The sequence below is a fragment of the Solanum lycopersicum genome, chromosome 11 (genome assembly GCF_036512215.1).
Source record: "Solanum lycopersicum chromosome 11, SLM_r2.1".
Classification (NCBI taxonomy): Eukaryota; Viridiplantae; Streptophyta; class Magnoliopsida; order Solanales; family Solanaceae; genus Solanum; species Solanum lycopersicum.
The window spans coordinates 53,161,806-53,181,761 of NC_090810.1; the positions used below are offsets into that span (position 1 = coordinate 53,161,806).

The 19,956-nt window shown below is 33.2% G+C and overlaps 2 protein-coding genes across 3 annotated transcripts; one reads left to right on the top strand and one right to left on the bottom strand.

Annotated features, from left to right (window-relative positions):
* Positions 1 to 87: 87 nt before the first annotated feature.
* Positions 88 to 4,570, bottom strand: LOC101266789 (uncharacterized). 2 transcript variants are annotated; one of them, XM_026028308.2, is made up of 7 exons: positions 4,096 to 4,570; positions 3,008 to 3,154; positions 2,612 to 2,746; positions 1,780 to 1,857; positions 1,566 to 1,652; positions 751 to 1,196; positions 88 to 466 (listed from the first exon to the last, which is right to left on the bottom strand). In XM_026028308.2, coding segments are annotated over exons 1-7 (1,281 nt in total). In that variant the 5' UTR covers positions 4,483 to 4,570; the 3' UTR covers positions 88 to 465. The 2 variants fall into 2 exon arrangements, with proteins under 2 accessions (XP_025884093.1, XP_004250862.1); XM_004250814.5 differs by having other exon boundaries at positions 1,780 to 1,899; positions 4,096 to 4,569.
* Positions 4,571 to 14,599: 10,029 nt separating this feature from the next.
* On the top strand, positions 14,600 to 18,264 carry LOC138339695 (uncharacterized). The gene has a single exon (XM_069291596.1). It carries the CDS (start codon positions 15,711 to 15,713, stop codon positions 18,255 to 18,257), a length of 2,547 nt encoding a protein of 848 aa, XP_069147697.1. The 5' UTR covers positions 14,600 to 15,710; the 3' UTR covers positions 18,258 to 18,264.
* Positions 18,265 to 19,956: the final 1,692 nt, after the last annotated feature.

Below are 19,956 nucleotides of genomic sequence, written 5' to 3' on the forward strand. Positions count from 1 at the left end.
CTTCAGATGCTCAATCGTACAAGTTTCTGACGAAATTTATTGATAAATTTAAGGGGTCGGCGGCGTTTTAAGCCAAATGAAAATGTGTCGTCAAAAGTTGCAGACATACATAGACTTCAGAAGAAGCAAAATGTGTCATATAATAGCAACACATAGGAAGTATAATTGCTAGTTCAGGCAACATCCCAAAATTGTATGATTGACACATTTCATACTTGCTACAATATAATAAGATGTCTAACTAAATATAAGACTGGTTTCATAACTTTTATATACTCTACTATTTTACTACCTAAATATATAATGCTGTCTATTTGGCATGTTCGTCATAGGAAATGATGGAAATGGGAAGAAGCCATAGAAGTTGATGAAGCTACACTGAAGCTCTTTCAGGTCCAAATATCAGGCCAGCAACGTCTTCTACTTTGCATAGCCTATTTTACTTGTGACATTCACGTCTAACGGCCTGAAGAAAGGGGTGAAAAGTTAACCACAATAAGAAAAACAAAGTAGGCTAACGTTAATTGTTTATAAACATTGTTGTTGTGTATCTTTGTTCTCTACATATTAACTTATATGATACATACGTTTCTCTTAATCATTCAATAAAGTTTTCGGTAATACCATATTCACGGAAGTCAGTATACAATTTCAAAGAGAGCACATGCTCTTTTGAGGTACAAAAGAGCAAGTGTTGAAAGTTAAATCTAGTAATTGCAATCTCTTTGAGTTAGAAAGAAAAATACTTACTAGAGCCATCGCTTTTGTGCAACCACATCCTTCGACTTAGCAACAGGAGGTCGTCTCCTCCTAGATTCTGCACTAATAGATGATGCCTGCTTTGGTTTCAATCTGGAGACTGAATCCTGTAACTGATTCAATGATTTCTCCTTCAAAGGGCTTACTGGTCGTGACTTTGGATGTCTAGCTGTTGGTTTCACTAATAAAGGTAAGCTCTCGACCTGCTCCTGTTTCTGGTTTTCCCTTAAAGTATTCTCACCGTGATAAACGCTGATGTCTTCACTAGCAAAAAGAGGTTGAGCTATTCTCCCTGGGGAACTGTCTGAATCTGAAGAAGAAGGGCTAGAAGAACTGTCCATATCATAAAGGATGTTGTCAGTCAATGAAGGAAGCTTCACCCCCTTTGAGCTTTTTGAAGAGAAAGATGGTCTTCTAAGTCTTGTTAGATTTATAACCTGTTAAAAGACAAATTCAAATTACAAACCCAAAATGATTCACACTTCGTGTTGACCTAATAAATCAAATTACCAGTTGAATAAGTCAAAATAAATTTTAGTTTGAAGCATTAAGTTTAAGCATTCTGTTTTAAAGAATTTAAATATGCTCAAGCAAATATATCGTCAAGATTAGACTGTAATTCAGTTTACAAGACCATTTTTTTCTCTGACATCACAACATTAATCAGTAGGTATCATGATGGAGGACATTTACAATAAGTAGTGTAAATCACAAATTTTTAAAATAACTAGGCAACATTTTGCTGCAAAAATTTCTTTCACTTATGCAGACACAGACTGCTAGCATTTGTTATGAGGAATCATTACCTTCTGCTCTAAGATTAAAACATCTTTCTTGAGTTTTGTAATAATCTTATTCTTTCTACGGATGATATCTTCGAGCTCTCCAATCCTCTGTTAGATCAAACCAATGGGACAATTATAAGTAACTGTAAGAGTGGTATTCACCACATTGTTTTGTACAAGAGCAGCACACATATCTTCTTTGATATTGTACAAGGAAAAATACATGTTACGGTACCTTTGCACCAAAAGCTTCTGATGATTGAAGAAAAGTGGATAACTCCCTGATGGTGACATCTTTTTCTTCACATTCTTTCTGGAGATTATAAAAATCTTGTTCAATTGCTGAAGAGTTCAGCTGTAAGGAATAACATATGTTGCAAATTAGACCATAAAAGTCGGGAACTATTTTCTTGTCTCTCTAAATTAGTTCATGTAAACTTGTTTAGGTAAAGCATAAAAGCAAAGAACATAATTATCATACGTGGAGAGTAAAATATGACAAGACCTTGCTCTTGGTTGTTCACACTCACTGATCGAATTAGCGCCTTGGTAATGACTTATTCTATAGATAGAAATCCCTATGATGGGAAACTAAGGAATTCAACATGTCTATACCCTTGTTTGTCAACTAAGAATGTGCAACTTCTACTATCTCATCAGTAAAGATTTAAAAGACAGAGTTAACACGGTATCTAAATGGTGGTTACCAGCAATTATGTATTTGACTTCTACAAGCCGAAGTAGGTAGAAGAGAAAAACAAACTAATGGACAATTTGCAACAGATTGCAAATTTGTCCACTGCATCATCTGAACTGCAAGCATCCTACACTGAAGTTTATCTTCCCTGAAATTCTGATTGCACATTACCAAAATTCCACGATATCCTATCTCAAAAAGTCCATATTATCCATTTGAAAACATTTTCTTTCTCTCGGAAAAATCCATAAGATGAGAAAATAGAAATTCTGATGTGAGATACACTATTGGAAAATAAAAGATTCACATGTAAGCAAAGCTCAATGCTAGTTCATCGCAAAAATACAAATCCAATAGATACTGTAATTACCTGAATATCTACAGAGGAAGCCACACTAGTAGCCCAATCCGACAAATCAGACATACGCCGTTCCTCTGGTTCAACCTGATTTGCTGCTGGAGGCATTTCAAATTTAAGAATCTCTTCTCCCTTGATCATATCCCTCTAGTTAAGAGGAAAGAAATTGTAAGCACTGGTTTCAAGTCCAAAAAAGAGTACAAAAATAAAATATGCCTCAACTCCATACTAGTTGGTTCGACGATTAAATCATCCATTCCATTCTATTTGGGCCTATTCATTCTACTATTCTTCGATATGATTTGCAGCTAGAGGCATTTCATAACTAATTACCTCCTCTTCCTTGATCATAATTGACTTGCAGAGATATAGAACAAGGACCTAATTGAGCCTCTCAGGATTGTTTACCTCAAAAAAGTTGTTGGACTGATTAAAGTGTTGCTCACAAAGAAAATAGTCATATGCATCTGCGGCAGTTTCTGGCTGATCCTTGAAATAGTTAACCTGTTCACATAATGTGTCCAGCTTCTGTTGCATGCCTAAGAGCACTTGATCCTGGACAAAATAAAAGAAGAAATTCAAATAGCTGAATAGACTACTAAACTCAAGCAAACCATTTAGAAATGTCATCACTATGGAATGTCTTATACTATCAGCAGTTTAATCTATGATACCATACCATTTTACCAAGTTACCACTTATGAGATAATGCTTATCATAGGGATTTGCTAGTAATTGCCCTAGAGGTGAAAATAGTTGTGTATATGTTTTAAACCGTCGGTGCAGAGAATTTAAACTCTTTCACTAACAATATTATTTTATACAATTTTACGACTTTCAAGAATACGAATACATTTAACTACTCAACTTTAAAATCTAATTAAATGTTGTCTCTATCATACAGAACTTTCAATCATTAACCTCCTACAATATTGATATAAGATAGATTAGTGAATCAACACCTCATCATCTAATTTGGAATAAAGGCAGAACTTGAGTTCAGTAAACAACTTTTGGATGATAATATTGAAGCCGAGTAGCCTAGAAGTCCCTTATATTTGGCTTGGATTGTCAAATGGACCTTCTACTCACGACTTCGCCAACTGAACACTTAAACCCAATGTAACTCGACGTTATATATTGCCCAGAAACAAAAATTCCCCAAGACAAGAAGTGAACTTATTTTGCATTGGTAGTCAGGGTAGAATATACCCAAACTTTATCTCTACAAGGTAGAAACTTTTTTTCGTATAGGTGTAAACTCAAAAGGCAAGAGGAAATAGAAAAAAATGAAAATCAGGATTTGCTAACTTAATCCCCAAAACCCAATTAAATTACCCGTCAAAAATGCAAAAAGATCCTAAATTCAAATTATTAATGAAGACGAGAAATGATAATAGCAGCATTAAACAGTTTAACAATAAATAAAACAAGTACTTAACGCAATAATGTAAGTACACAAAGCCTCATTACCAAAAATAAAAAAAACAACTAACCCTAAGTTCAACAGATTTCTTCAGCCGACAAATCTGCTTATTCTTCTTTGAATTCGCAGCAGCAATGGCAACAACAGCAACTATAAGAATCCGATGAATGGGGCTAAAGAGTTCCCAAGCCACAGCTTCTTTAGGGTTTAAACCACCACCAATCTTCCTAGAAGAACTTGCTTCCTCTGCACCGATAAGCCTTCCTTGAAGAGACACCCATGCAAGTTCTCTTTTAGCTTTTATAGGTTGGCTCGGCTGAGAATAACAGCTCGAAAGCCGGCGAGGAGAAGGGGAAACTGATGAAGTGAAAGGTGATAATGAGACTAAATTCGGTGGCGGCTGACTGAAAAATACTGAGGCGGGTATAAAAGCTTCATCTTCTTCGGCTGAATCCATGGAGGCGAAGATACAGGGGAGAAGAGAAAGAGAAGGGGAGTGATTGAAGCTGTGTGTATTTTTCTTAAAATGAATTATTTTATTATTTATTTTTAATGTTTTGAATTTTATATTTGGGAGGGAATAACAGGAATATGTGTAATTATTTTTGGATTTAGGTAGCCGTTGAAGGATTTTGAATTTTTAGAAAATGTTTGGCATTTTGCTTAAAATTCTTTTATCAATTGATTTTATAAAAGAATTGCCTACTCATTTTAAAGAATTAATCGTAAATATTTTAGATTTTAAATGGGAAAGGTAACTCGAAAATTAGAATTACTACTTTTGAATATATAAAGCAAAAAATCACATTATATAGTGGTCAATCTATCTTATATGTAAAAGAAGATTTTTAGTCTGTCTAGGTGGCACATCCTAAAAAGCACGAATATATTTATCTTTTACAACAAATTTTGGCCATATTTTCTCCTTAAAATAGATAAAATTTTGATAATGTCATATGTCGATTCGATAATGTAGGTTTCTCTTTTAGATTAAACATCGAATATTATCTCAAACTTTAGGAGCGTACAAAAATCGAAATAATCAATAAATCAAATTGAGGAACTTACATATCGTCACTCAAAAATAGCCTAATAACTATCCATAACTATTGTTTGATAATTACAATTCATATTTACATGTTATAGAGAGGAGAGAGGTGGTTGAGACTAGGAAAGAGAGGAGAGAGGGAATTGAAAGAGGGAAAAGAGTGGAAGAGAGGTGAAATTATATGTATATCAGTTGGATATTGTATATTATACACATGTATTTGTATATATGGCAAGCGAGATTGGGAGAGGGAGGAGAGAGGTGAGCAAAAGAGGGAAGAGGGTGGGAGAGAGGTGAATTATATATGTATATCGTTTAAATAATTGTATATTATACATGTGTATTTTTATACATAGAAAGCGAGATTGAGAGAGGGAGGAGAGAGGCGAGCGAGAGAAGGTAGGGAACGGGAGAAAGATGAATGATGAAATGTATGTCGATTAGATATTATATTATGGCCAAATACATAAATAGATCCCTAGACTTGTTGGGTTTTTTCCCTCGGGTACCTCAACTATGTCATTTTTCTATTGAATTATTGAACCACCCGTAATTTGTTCCTTTAAAACACTGTTGGTTGATTTTGATCGGCTTTTCTATTGTAAATGCCTTTAATTGTGTTCGGATTGTAATAATTTTGATTGAAGGAATAAAGACAAATTGTGTTAGTCTCATTTGTTTCCTAATGTGTTCAAATGACTTAAGTAAAACACAATTATTCTCGAACATTTTCACAATCAATTGGACTAATGAGTTGTGGAACAACATACGTATCTTCTGTCAATATCCCTCATAAATCTAGTTCCATATCAGACAACGGTATTTGTTTAAAGGGAACAAATTATGGGGATTCAATGATTCAATAGGAAAATGACGTAGTTAAAGTACCTGAGGGAAAAAACTCAACAAGTTTAGGGATCTGCTTATGTATTTGGCCTTATATTATACATATGTATTTGTATATTCTCGCAAATTACACATATACGTACGTGGCTAATTATACAAACTCGAAGTCAGCCTACATAATTAATGTATAATGTTAGTCGCGAGTGGTAATTATAGTAAACTATAACTATGATGAGTAATTAAGTAGTATAAGTTTGCTTAACCGCGTATTTTTCCTTTTAAAAAATGATACTGGCGCGTTTTAAAGTCGTATTAACATAGGTCCAAAGCAGAAAATATCACTAGTGGGTTGGACCGTTACAAAATTGTATCAGAGTCACTCATGTATCAGCCTTGTCGATGTGGGCTAGAGTTCAACTGCATTTGTAACGACCCAACCTGCTAGTGATATTGTCCACTTTGGACCTAGGCTCACACGACTTTAATATAACTCACTTGTTGGTAAGACTTGCTTACTTATTCACTATATCCAAGTGATTTCACATGAGATAAGTAGATAAATTTCTTTTGTCTCCCTTTATCACATTCGTCACTCTCCTATACATATGATATTCTAGTTACATGTGAATTATATAGAAAAAATACGAATACATGTATATAATGTGTATCTAATGTGGTTTGCATGTATCTGAAATACATGACTATCTAGCTCGCCTCTTTCCTTATACATCTAGGTGTGCTATCTTTCTCAATATATGATAAGAAAATCTTAATCAGTAGAAAAATACATAATAATTACTTAAAAGTATAAGTAAAATTAACGCATATGCAATATATATACATATAATATACTAGTATGCAGAAATTTAGAGAAAACTACAGAAATAACTAGGCCATATCCAAGATAATTTCAAGTTTATACCCAAATTTAAAGTAATTCTTGAAATACTCATTCTCTTATAAATAATTACAGTCTATACCCTCAATTCATTAAGGGTTACAATTTTTCTTTAACTAATACTAAATTGATACCATATATTTGTTGGTATCATTAAGGTTTCTTGTTAAAAAATTACTTACTATGATTTAGTGTCAGTTCAACGAAATTACCAACCTTACAATATCAATACAGTATATGATACTGATGTAGTATCAATTATGCAAAATTATCCGCCTTAATGATACCAATATAGTATATGATAATGATTTAGTATCAGTTAAATAAAATTAATAACAAAAATGTATAATAGAATTATTTAATGAGATATAAATGTAAAGAGATATATATTTGTAATTATTTTACTTTTATAAAGTATTTACTTATTTTCCGCGTAAATTAACTCCCTATCACCCTCCACTTTAATTTATGACTTTGACTGCATGTTTCCCGTGCCTACTATATTAGTCTAGTGTTCCATTGCCTAACTTTTATTTGTCAAAACTTTATCAAGCATTGTAAATAAATACTTGCGTCTTAAAAATATGTATATTAATGTCTAATATAACAAATTAAATATATACGGAATAATTTGTGTAATAATTATTGTGTAATTAAATTTTATACTACTTATATTCTATATAATTAATTTTATATTATTATTTATTATTTTGTCGATCTCATTTTATATATCATTCCTTTCTAAAAATAACTGGACCACAACATATGTCATTTTATAAAATTTATGCATAAATTATCATTTTTGTCCATTATACCATGATAGATTAAGTAATTAATCTTGAAAATGTATTTACTTCGATTAACCCAAGAAACTTATAAGTAATTAATCATTGGAAGAGTCCTTCATTCATTAGTTAACTACTTTCTTTATTCACTACTTATTCTATAAAATTCGATTTTAAAAAAAATATCAACAAACAAATTAAAAATAAAAGATGGAAAAAAATTATGAACACAAAATGAATATTACAACTGTATAAATCATCTCTAACGTAATTAAATAGGAATTAAGGAAATATGAAATAAAAAATAACAGACATTTCAATAAATCAATCTTTGTGTTTTGACTCTTCCGATAGTATATCTTCTTCTGATGCAGTTTGCAGCCCTTCAAATGTAACTCTAAAAATGAATCAAGTATAAAAATATAAACAAAATAATTAAAATACAAACAAAATTTTAGAAAAACAACAAAGCAATATTTGTATTCGAATCTTCTTCAGTATTCACCTCGGTGTTTAAATCACAAAACAAATTATTTGTCGAACTAGAACTAAAATTTTATTTGCCGTCTAATTTCATTATCAATGACATCAAATTCAACAGGAAAATTTAGATCAATTTGAAGTAATGAAATTTGAATACTTCGTAATGTTGTCATGTTTGCTTTAAAAATTTATATATAAAAATATAAAAGTATTTTATACAAAATATATAGAAAAAATTGAGGAGAAAAAAACTTGATTTTTTAAAAAAAATTGGACCAATTGGTGAAAAAAAATTGGCTCTAAAAACTAAACTCTAAAATTTAAATAGTCATCCAAATATATTTATATTTTTAAAATCTAACATATTCATCATATATTACAAATTTATCTTAAGCAAAAATCAAATAAGAATATAAGAATAAAATTATCTCATTTCTTAACGCAAGTGCAAATAAAAAAGGTTACTAATATCTATATAATCAGTTAGCAAACACATTTTAATTTTTTAACGCAAGTGCAAATAAAAAAGGTTACTAATATCTACATAATCAGTTAGCAAACACATTTTAATACACAAAATTAATTAAAAGTGTATTATATTTCTTGACATAAAACAACACATTTTCATTGTTTAAGATGCAGGAACAGTCGCAACAAGGATTACATAGTGATAAGTATCATTTTTAATTACAAATTTTAAATTTGAAATCTCAAATTTAAATTATGGAATAAAAATAAAAATAAAAATGAAGGAACAGTGACAAGTGACAACACACCCTTGGAATTTTCTGATTTACTTTTTCCTTTTGAAGTGGACTCCTATTAGGGTGTGTTTGCTATAAATGAAAAGATATTTTCTTTCATATCTTATGTTTGGTTGGGTAATATTTTTAAAAGATAATTTTTCTTTATCAAAATAAGCTTCTTAAAAAATGAAAAAATTAATTTGTTTTAGTAGAAGAAAAATTAATAAATTTTATAAGTGATGTTTTATATTTATTGTATTTTTCAGGATCGTTCAACCATCTAACCTCTATATTTTCGAGACCCCATACAATACCTCTATTTTTCTTTATTGGAATACATATAAATACTTTTAAAATAATATATCTTTTTTATTAATTTATCAAAATATTAAAAATAATTAAGAAATAAAAAAACATTTTCTCACACCAAACACGCCCAAATTAAATGTCTCTCTCTCAGACACCTATCCCATTGGTTTTTCGAAATATTTTAGAGAAAAGGGTCTGATATAACTTTAACCAGTGGTGGCAAATAAGCGGGTTGAGTCAAGTGTTGGCGGGTTGAAAATTGATAAACATAAAATGGGTAATCATTCGATCCGCCCATATTTGATATGGGCAAAAATGAGTTGGGTAATAAATGAGTTAGGTAAAATACTAGTTTACTCATATTTTACCCATATTTCATTAATATATAGTTCTTTACTAAAGAATTTAATATGGACAAAATAATTGTGTAAATTAGGTATATAGCATTTTCTATAGTAATATTCTCAAGTTATAACATTAGAGTTTGTATTTCAATGTATAACATTTAATATTTCAAGCTATAGCATATTATTAGAAAAATATAATATTAATTTTAAATTATTAAAAAGATTTGTTTAAAAAAAGGGGACAAAATATAAATGGAAAATGACATCCTTTACTAATTAAATTAAATATAATTATTAATTGGTTTTAATTGATTAGCATGTTTTAAGAAATTTTAAAAAATATTCAGATTAGTTAATTGCCTTAAATCTCTCCAATTAGTGTAAATGAAATTAAATTTTGATTTAATTCCTTAAAAATATCTAACAAATTGATCAACGTACAAGCTGTGTCCCCCCCCCCCCCCCCCCAATTTTCACGATTATTTTAGATTAGGACAATATTTCAGTTCATTTTTTTAGTAATTGAACAAATGTTGGCGTTAAAAATAAATTGATTTGCTGTGATGGAGAATATTGTGTTTTGATATTAATTAAACATGGTGGAAAGTGAAATTCATCAGGTTAATTTTAATTATGATTTGTTGGTTTTAATTATGAATTGTTTGTTTTAATTATGATTTCTTGGTTTTTAACATGGAGAACATTGTTCGATTTTTTTATTATTGTAAGATCTGAAATATAGATCGTATCTTTTTTTTTTGTTAGATGAAACAGTGTTTTGGTATGTATATAGTATATGAAAAACAACACGTAAATGTATATGCGTTTTAGTTTTAATAAAATTAAAGATTCGCGTAATACTTGATTTATGAAAAAAATAGAAAAAATAAATTTGACGGTACAGTCTGTTTAGTAACTAGTCAAAAAGTAAGTAGATATAATGAAGTGAACCGGTAAAGTATGAATATTGTATTAATAGTGTATGAAACTTGTATTAATTGTGTAAGAAATTTCATTTTTTTGTTGAAATCAGAATAAATATTTCTGTTGAAATTAGATATATGTTTCTAGATGAAATTTGTATGAAAATTGTATTCTTTTTGTTTAATTTAATTAGTTTATATGTCATTGAATTGTATATTAAATGTGTATGAAGTGTGTATGAATTATTTTGCAATTATATTTATTATGTTGCACTGAATGTTATTTTAATATTGTGAAACAGGTAAATATATCGATTTTCAGATGGAGGGCATCAATATGATGCTTCTACTCTTTATAGTGGTTTAGTTAATGTTATACAAAATATAAGTTCTATTGAGATAAAATATATTGTTAGCGATATGTGTCCACCTATTAATATTTATAATGATTTTGGGGTAAAGGTTTTTCTAGATCAAAAGAAGGTGAATTTGGATTTCTTTACAAAATATTTATTGTGCATCTGTTTGAGGAGTTATTATTGATAGAATAAATTCTAAGGTTAGTTTAACACATACTAACGTTGATTTATACTCCAACAATTCTATCCTGTTCGGAATGAATTTAGACGGAGTTGTCGATGAGAATAGTGAAGGAGATAATGATGTAATATGTGACCATTCCAACCTATTTGTAGCTTAGAATTAGATTTATAATAACAGGGAAACACTTAAGGATGTTATGAGGCATGTTGAACTTGTGAAAAAATTCAGTTTTCGTGTAGCGCGTTGTAATGCATCTAAGTAAGTGCACATCATTGTTTTAAGTTATATTTTTTATTTGATTTGTTTTGCTGTATAAAACTTAAATGTATATTTTCTTATTTTTGAAACAGTTATCACCTGACTTGTATTTCTGATACTTATTCTTGGATGATGAGGGCATCTAGTTTGAATAAATCAAATTTATTCAAAGTGAGAAAGTATAATGCTCAACACACTTGTTCTGTTAGAGATAGAAAGTATGCAAGACGTCAGGGGATAATTGACGTTGTAGCTGTCTTGATATTGGAGAAGTATATTGATTCATCTACGGTATACACTCTAAAGGATATAGCTGTTGATATGTTGAAATTGCATGGCGTTTCGCTAACATAGGCATGGAGAGATAGAGAAAAAACAATAAAATTGGTGCGCGGAGATCCAGCCGAATCGTATGCCAAATTACCAGGTAATTTCGATATTTAATATGAATTTAAAGTTTTTTTTAATGGTTTAAATTGAAAAAACGACCAAATAGTATGTTTTCCTAATGAATTGAACTGTTCTGATTCTTGTATTCTTTATGTATAAATTTTGTATCCTTTTTGTATGTATCATTTTTGTATAAAAAAGTATGTATCCTTTTTGTATCAATTACGTGTTCTTTGTGTATCCATTAAGTTATACATATGATGTTTTAAATTGTCGCATTATATAATTCTAAAAATTCAGGTTATCTATACATTTTGGAGAAAACATATCCTGGATCTGTTTTGAAAATAAAAGGAAAGAATGTGATAAATTCTTATTCTCATTTGTTGCATTAGAAGCTTGTATTAGAGGCTGGGAGTATTGTAGGCCAATTGTAGTTGTTGATGGGGCGGGATTAAAATGTTCATATGGTGGTACAATGTTAACTGCCAGCAAAATGAATCTGGGAGGTATTTTTTTATCCCATTTAATTTTCGATATAACATATGATAAAATATGTTATAAATTGTATTTCTAATTTGTATGATATTTTTTTAAAAAAGGGATCAGGTCATATACTTCCGTTGGAGTATGCGATAGTGGATTTCAAAAACGACGCTTCATGGACTTGGTATTTTGAATATTTTAAGAAAGCGTATGGAGTTAGACAAAACATGTGTTTTATGTTGGATCGAAACGAAAGCATGTGAAAAGGAAATGCTACTGTATATCCTGAATTCGAACATTATGCCTGCATATGGCATCTGTCAGTCAATGTGTTGAAAAATTTCAATAGAAATACTGAAGAGTTGGAGATTTTGTTTTTTTACATTGGAAAAAGCTTATACAAAACAACAGTTTGAGACAATTATGGGAAGAATAGACCAGATAGATACGTGCGTACGACCATACTTGTTTGATATTGATTATAGCAAACGGTCAAGAGCTTACTCGAATTGTAAGCGCACATGGACCATAACTTCAAACATTGCCGAATCATTGAATAATGTTAACAGGTTAGCAAGGAGGTTACCGGTAATTTCACTTCTTGAATTTATGAGGGAAAACAATTCAAAGGTGGATTCACAAGCACAATGAGGAGGCTGATAAGACAACATCTGATCTGACAAAAAAAATATGATCTTTATCTACAGAAAGGTATTGCTTTGTCTTGCAATATGAGGATATGTGTTTTACTCTATTGAATAATAAATAATTGTATTTTAGTTCCCAATATTTAGTGGCATGTATATTAACAATATCAGATTCAACTTTTAATTATGTGATACCTTCAACTATGAATCTGCATATTGTAGCCGAAGGAGCAAAGAAGTACATAGTAAACTTGAACACAAAGATGTGTAGTTGCGGAAGATTTCAACATTATGAAATACCATGTGATCATGTAATTGCAGTTCTCAGATACAGAAAGTTGCATGAAGTAGATTTCTGTTCTGGTTTTTATAGCCTGAAGAATTTCAGAGATGTTTATGCCATTCCTGTCGAGCCTATCCCATGCGAGAGTACATGGGATATACCAATTAAATTTCAAAGCCTAAAACGATGTCACCCAATCCAAATAGATAAGTGGAAAGATCAAAATTTGAACGGTGGAAGGAGTTTGCTAATGTGAAATTTAAGAGGTCAAAAATCATCTGCGGTAGATGTCATCAAGTTGTACACAATAGAAAAACATGTTCAAATTATCCTGTGCAAAAAAAAAAATTCTTACTATTACATCTGTTTTTATGTTGTCTCGAATGTTATACAAACGTTTTATTTTATTGAGTGCAATTGTTATCATTGACATTTATAAATTTTAGTTTTGTAAAAATGGCCAAATACAAATAACAATAAAACACAATTTTTTCAAATGTGATATACAGTATACAATGTCCATACAATATTCATATATATTTCATAGTGCATGCAAAATTTATACAAAAGTCATACACGTTTAATAAAGTACAAATATTCAGTGCATCATACTGCCATTTGTTTCTCTTCTATATATATCAAAGTATAATATGACATTCTTAATTCATACAATGTTCATACATAAGAATAAATTAATTTTAACATATTTTGGCATGTAAATTATTGTTAAACTATTTCATACAAATTCAAAATGTATTTCATACAAAATAAAGTTTATGCACATTATATACAAAAGTTAATATATTATGGCATATAAAATTAAATATATTTCATACAATATGCATACATAGATGTTACATTATTTTAAAATGATTAATATATGGAATACATAATTCATAAAAATTTCATACATAATATATTATGACATATAAAGTTAAATATATTTCATACAATATGCATACATGGATGTTACGTTATTGTACAATGATTAATATATGACATACATAATTCATACAAGTTTATGTATATAAATATCGTAATTAATTCGTCCAAAATAATGGTAACATATATAATTTATATAAAACAATGTGTAATTCATATTAATAATAAAACACTGGAAAGTAACATAAATAGTTCAATAGATCAAAAAAATATGTCATTCAAAATAATGTAAAGGGTGCAATGAAATTTTCTACTTTCTATTACGGGGTCTTGGAGTAGGATAATTGGTGGTGTCCATAACTTATTCTTTTGGCGTTCGAGGTCCACCATACTTGCTGACAACTATACTCGTAACTTCACTTTCGCTTATTGCGCCCTCTTTATTCTTTGATTTTGCATAATGTCAAAGTAATGTAGCATACCTCTGACGATGATTTGTTGAATCGATATCAATATCAGACATATCAAAACCACCATTGCTGATATATTCGGCAAAAAGAGATGTATATAGACCACAATCATTGTAAATAATGTGAAATTAGAAAAAATTCATAATAAATATATAATGATGTAATTTTAAATGAAATGAATATAGTATAGCAACTATACATACTTGGAAATGTCTTCTTGTTGAGGAACAACTGTCACATGCTTGATACTGAGAAGTTCGAATTGAGACTTGTGTTGATATTTTGGGAGATAGTTCGCATACAAATCAAACCTTTTGCCATAAAAATTTGTGCTCGCCAGAAATAATGGAATCATGATTGCAAGTTTATCAACAGCTTCTTGCATTTTTTAGTGGTAACAGATCCTCCACTCATCGAATCGTATACATGTAGACATCTAAGTTTGAATCGGAATACAACAAGCAACCAATGAAATTTCTCGCTGATATTGACAGGGATAATTGCGTTGTCAATCCTATCCCAAATAATGTTAGCAAGCAACTTAAATCCTCTAATGCACTATCCAACATCGTGGTCGGAGGCAAAACATCTCATGTCACACTCTGACTGTCTCCATTGTTTCTCAATATTATCAATCCACGTCATAAACCAACAGTCAACAGTACTATATGAAGTTACTGTCTGGGAGTATTTTGCCTTCTTTCGAAGATAATACATAATTGTATTAATATGTTGTTACAAATAAAAAAACATAAATAAAACACAATCAATACTGCATACACAAATTATATATAAAAAAGGTATATACATGTTTTATACCCAATTCAAACATAAATCAAACAAATAAAAATATATATACATGTTTCATAACCATTTCAGTAGATACATCAATGCATACATATATTGTATTATATTAATGAAATATATGTATAAAACATTTTACTGAATTATGTATATTGAATTTTAGAAGTTAATGAATTAGTTTTATTTAATGAGTTTGAGTCTTCCGCATTATTTGCTGTTGATGTTATATTGAAATGTTAGAGTTTAGATTGGTTGGTTCGCTCACATAGGAGGGTAAGTGTGGGTGCCAGTCGCGGCTCGGTTTTGGGTCGTGACAAACTTGGTATCAGAGCATTAGGTTCGTTGGTCTCATCACACAAGAACGAGTCTAGTAGAGTCTTAAGGAACGGTAGGGGGACGCCTTTACTTTTCTTTAAGAGGCTATAAGACTTTAGGAAAATTCCATTCTTTCTTTCTTTCTTTCGTGCTATTATTTGGGTCCAATTGGTATCTAGGTGATACAAATTGGTATTTGACCATCTTCACTCTGTTTCACAGATGGTTAGAACTAGAGCAACGACTACGCCAACACCAACACCAACACCAGCACCAGCGGGACAGGGTGCGTCTGAGCCAGCCACTGGGGCTGTAGCTCGAGGAAGAGAAGCGGCAAGAGGACATGGTAGAGGTCGTGGGAGGACGTCCTCTAGGGGAAGAGGACGAGCACCTAGCCCATCTGATACTAGGGCAGTGACTCCTCCATCGACTGAGGAAGTAATAAGAGAAGGGGAGGATGGGGAAAATGAACAAGTGCAGAATAAGGGATTGCCACCCCAACCTGCCCCAGAGATGATCAATCAGGTTCTCGCTTATCTTAGTGGGTTGTCTGATCAACGTCAGGCACCTCCAGTGTTTTCTGCACCAACACCTCCGGTTTCAGAGGTACAACATGCAGCCACTATGGCTCCTCGTATGGATGCTTCATTGGACATAGGCACGTTTCCACGTCTGATTACTGGGCCTATAATGACAAATGATCAGCATAAACTTTTCAGTAAGTTCTTGAAATTGAAACCTACAGTCTTCAAGGGTGATAAATCTGAGGATGCTTACGATTTTCTGGTTGACTGTCATGAGCTACTACACAAGATGGGTATAGTAGAACGGTTTGGTGTTGAGTTCGTGAGTTATCAGTTTCAAGGGAACGCCAAAATGTGGTGGCGGTCACATGTTGAGTGTCAACCAACGGAGGCACCACCTATTACTTGGGCCTCATTCTCTAGCTTGTTTATGGAGAAGTATATCCCTCGGACTTTGAGGGATAGGAAAAGGGATAAGTTCTTGAGCCTAGAGCAAGGTAAGATGTTGGTCAATGCATATGAGGCTAAGTTTCGTGCACTATCCAGATATGCCACCCAACTTTGTTTCAGTCCACAAGAGCGGATTCGTCATTTTGTGAAGGGGTTGAGGTCAGAGTTGCGGATTTCAGCCTTACAGGTAGCGGCTACGGCAAAATCCTTCCAAGAAGTGGTAGATTTCGTGGTAGAGGTGGAAGGAGTGAAGCCAGATGAATTCACCATGGCATCGACATCAAAGAGGTTTCGAAAGGGAGGTGAGTTTAATGGTTCTTACTCTAGAGGACAGGGTTCCGGAGGTTACTCAGTTCGACCCATTCAGTCTTCACTACAGACTGTAGTTGGGGGTCCACCTCAGACTGGTCAACACTTCTCTGAGAGACCTATGCTTGACTCTAGAGAGTGTTATGGATGTGGGGAGACTGGACATATTAGGAGAAATTGTCCAAAACAGAGTTATAGACCCCCAATGGCTAGAGGTAAAGGCGGTCATGGTAGAGGCCGTTATTCTGGAGGACGTGGTGGTCGAGGTAATGGTGGTCACCAAAGCGGCCGAGGTGATGGGCAAACTGGAGCCACTAAATCACAACATGGTAGGGGCAACGGACAAACAAACGAAAGGGCCCATTGTTATGCTTTCCCTGGGAGATCGGAGGCGGAGACATCTAATGCTGTCATCACAGGTAATCTTCTGATTTGTGATTTCATGGCTTCTGTATTGTTTGATCCTGGATCCACATTTTCTTATGTATCTTCCTCATTTGCTAATGGTCTAAATTTACTTTGTGAATTACTTGATATGCCTATTCGTGTTTCTACTCCGGTGGGTGAGTCTGTGGTAGTTGAAAAGGTATATAGGTCTTGTTTGGTGAACTTTGTGGGGAGCAACACTTATGTAGATTTGGTTATCTTAGAAATGGATGATTTTGATGTAATTCTGGGTATGACTTGGCTTTCTCCGCAATTTGCGATCTTGGATTGTAATGCTAAAACGGTGACGTTAGCCAAGCCTGGGACAGATCCGTTAGTGTGGGAGGGTGACTACACTTCCAATCCGGTGCGTATCATCTCCTTTCTTCGTGCTAAGAAAATGGTTATTAAAGGGTGTTTAGCTTTCTTGGCACATCTCAAGGATGACACTACCCAAGTACCTTCGATTGAGTCGGTTTCAGTGGTCCGTGAGTTTCTGGATGTGTTCCCTGCAGATCTTCCTGGTATGCCACCGGATAGGGATATTGACTTCTGTATTGATCTTGAACTGGGTACTCGCCCCATTTCTATACCCCCTTATAGAATGGCTCCCGCGGAGTTAAGAGAGTTAAAGGCACAACTTCAAGAGTTATTGAACAAAGGCTTCATTAGACCAAGTGCATCTCCTTGGGGTGCTCCGGTTTTGTTTGTAAAGAAGAAGGATGGGAGTTTTCGGATGTGCATAGACTACCGGCAATTGAACAAGGTAACTATTAAGAACAAGTATCCTCTTCCTTGCATTGATGACTTGTTCGATCAGTTACAAGGTGCTTGTGTCTTCTCTAAGATTGACTTGAGATCCGGTTATCATCAATTGAAAATACGGGCAACGGATGTGCCAAAGACTGCTTTTCGAACTAGGTATGGGCATTATGAATTTGTGGTAATGTCTTTTGGTCTTACGAATGCCCCTGCTGCGTTCATGAGTTTGATGAACGGGATTTTCAAGCCATATCTGGATCTCTTTGTGATCGTATTTATTGATGATATATTGATATAATCCAAGAGTAAAAAGGAACATGAGGAGCATTTGAGAATGGTGTTAGAGTTATTGAGGAAGAAGAAGCTTTATGCCAAATTCTCCAAGTGTGAGTTTTGGCTAGATTCAGTGTCCTTCTTGGGACATGTGGTTTCTAAGGATGGGGTGATGGTTGATCCTTCTAAGATTGAGACAGTGAAGAATTGGGTAAGACCTACTAATGTGTCAGAAATAAGGAGCTTTGTTGGGTTAGCTAGCTACTACCGCCGATTTGTCAAGGGATTCTCTTCTATTGCTTCCCAACTGACGAACTTGACTAAGCAAAATGTCCCATTCGTATGGTCGGATGAGTGTGAGGAAAGCTTTCAGAAGCTCAAGACTCTGTTGACTACGACACCAATTCTCACCTTGCCAGTGGAAGGTAAGAATTTCATTGTCTATTGTGATGCATCCTATTCGGGTTTGGGTGCAGTACTAATGCAAGAGAAGAATGTGATTGCTTATGCTTCAAGACAATTAAAAGTGCATGAACGTAACTATCCAACTCATGATTTGGAATTGGCTACGGTAGTGTTTGCATTAAAGCAATGGAGACACTATTTATATGGGGTTAAGTGTGAGATCTATACGGATCATCGTAGCCTACAGTATGTCTTTACTCAGAAAGATTTGAACTTGAGACAGAGGAGATGGATGGAACTACTGAAGGACTACGACATCACTATTTTGATCATCCGGGGAAGGCGAATGTTGTAGCGGATGCTTTAAGTAGAAAGGCGGGAAGCATGGGAAGTCTAGCTCACTTGCAAGCTTCTAGACGCCCATTGGCTAGAGAAGTTCAGATTCTGGCTAACGACCTTATGAGATTATAAGTAAATGAGAAGGGAGGATTTTTAGCTTGTGTGGAGGCAAGATCTTCCTTCCTTGACAAGATTAAGGGAAAGCAGTTTAATGATGAAAAATTGATCCGGATCCGAGATAAAGTGTTGCGAGGAGAGGCTAAGGAAGCACAAATCGATGAGGAAGGTCTTTTGAGGATTAGGGGAAGGGTATGTGTACCCCGCGTCGATGATTTGATCAACACCATTCTGACAGAGGCTCATAGTTCAAGGTATTTAATACATCCGGGTGCAACCAAGATGTACCGTGACCTAAAGCAACACTTTTGGTGGAGTAGAATGAAGCGTGATATTGTAGATTTTATTGCCAAATGTCCAAACTGTCAACAAGTAAAATATGAACACCAAAGGCCCGGAGGAACACTTCAGAGGATGCCCATTCCTGAATGGAAGTGGGAAAGGATTGCAATGGATTTTGTGGTTGGTCTTCCAAAGACATTGGGAAAGTTTGATTCCATTTGGGTAATTGTTGATAGGTTAACTAAGTCTGCTCACTTCATTCCGGTCAAGGTGACTTACAATGCAGAGAAGTTAGCCAAACTTTACATCTCGGAAGTGGTGCGATTGCATGGGGTTCCACTATCCATCATATCAGATAGAGGTACGCAGTTTACTTCTAAATTTTGGAAAACATTGCATGAGGAATTGGGTACTAGGTTGGACCTTAGTACTGCGTTCCATCCTCAGACCGATGGTCAGTCTGAGAGAACGATTCAAGTGTTGGAGGATATGCTTCGCGCATGTGTGATAGAGTTTGGTGGCCATTGGGATAGCTTCTTACCCTTAGAGGATTTTTCATACAATAATAGCTATCACTCAAG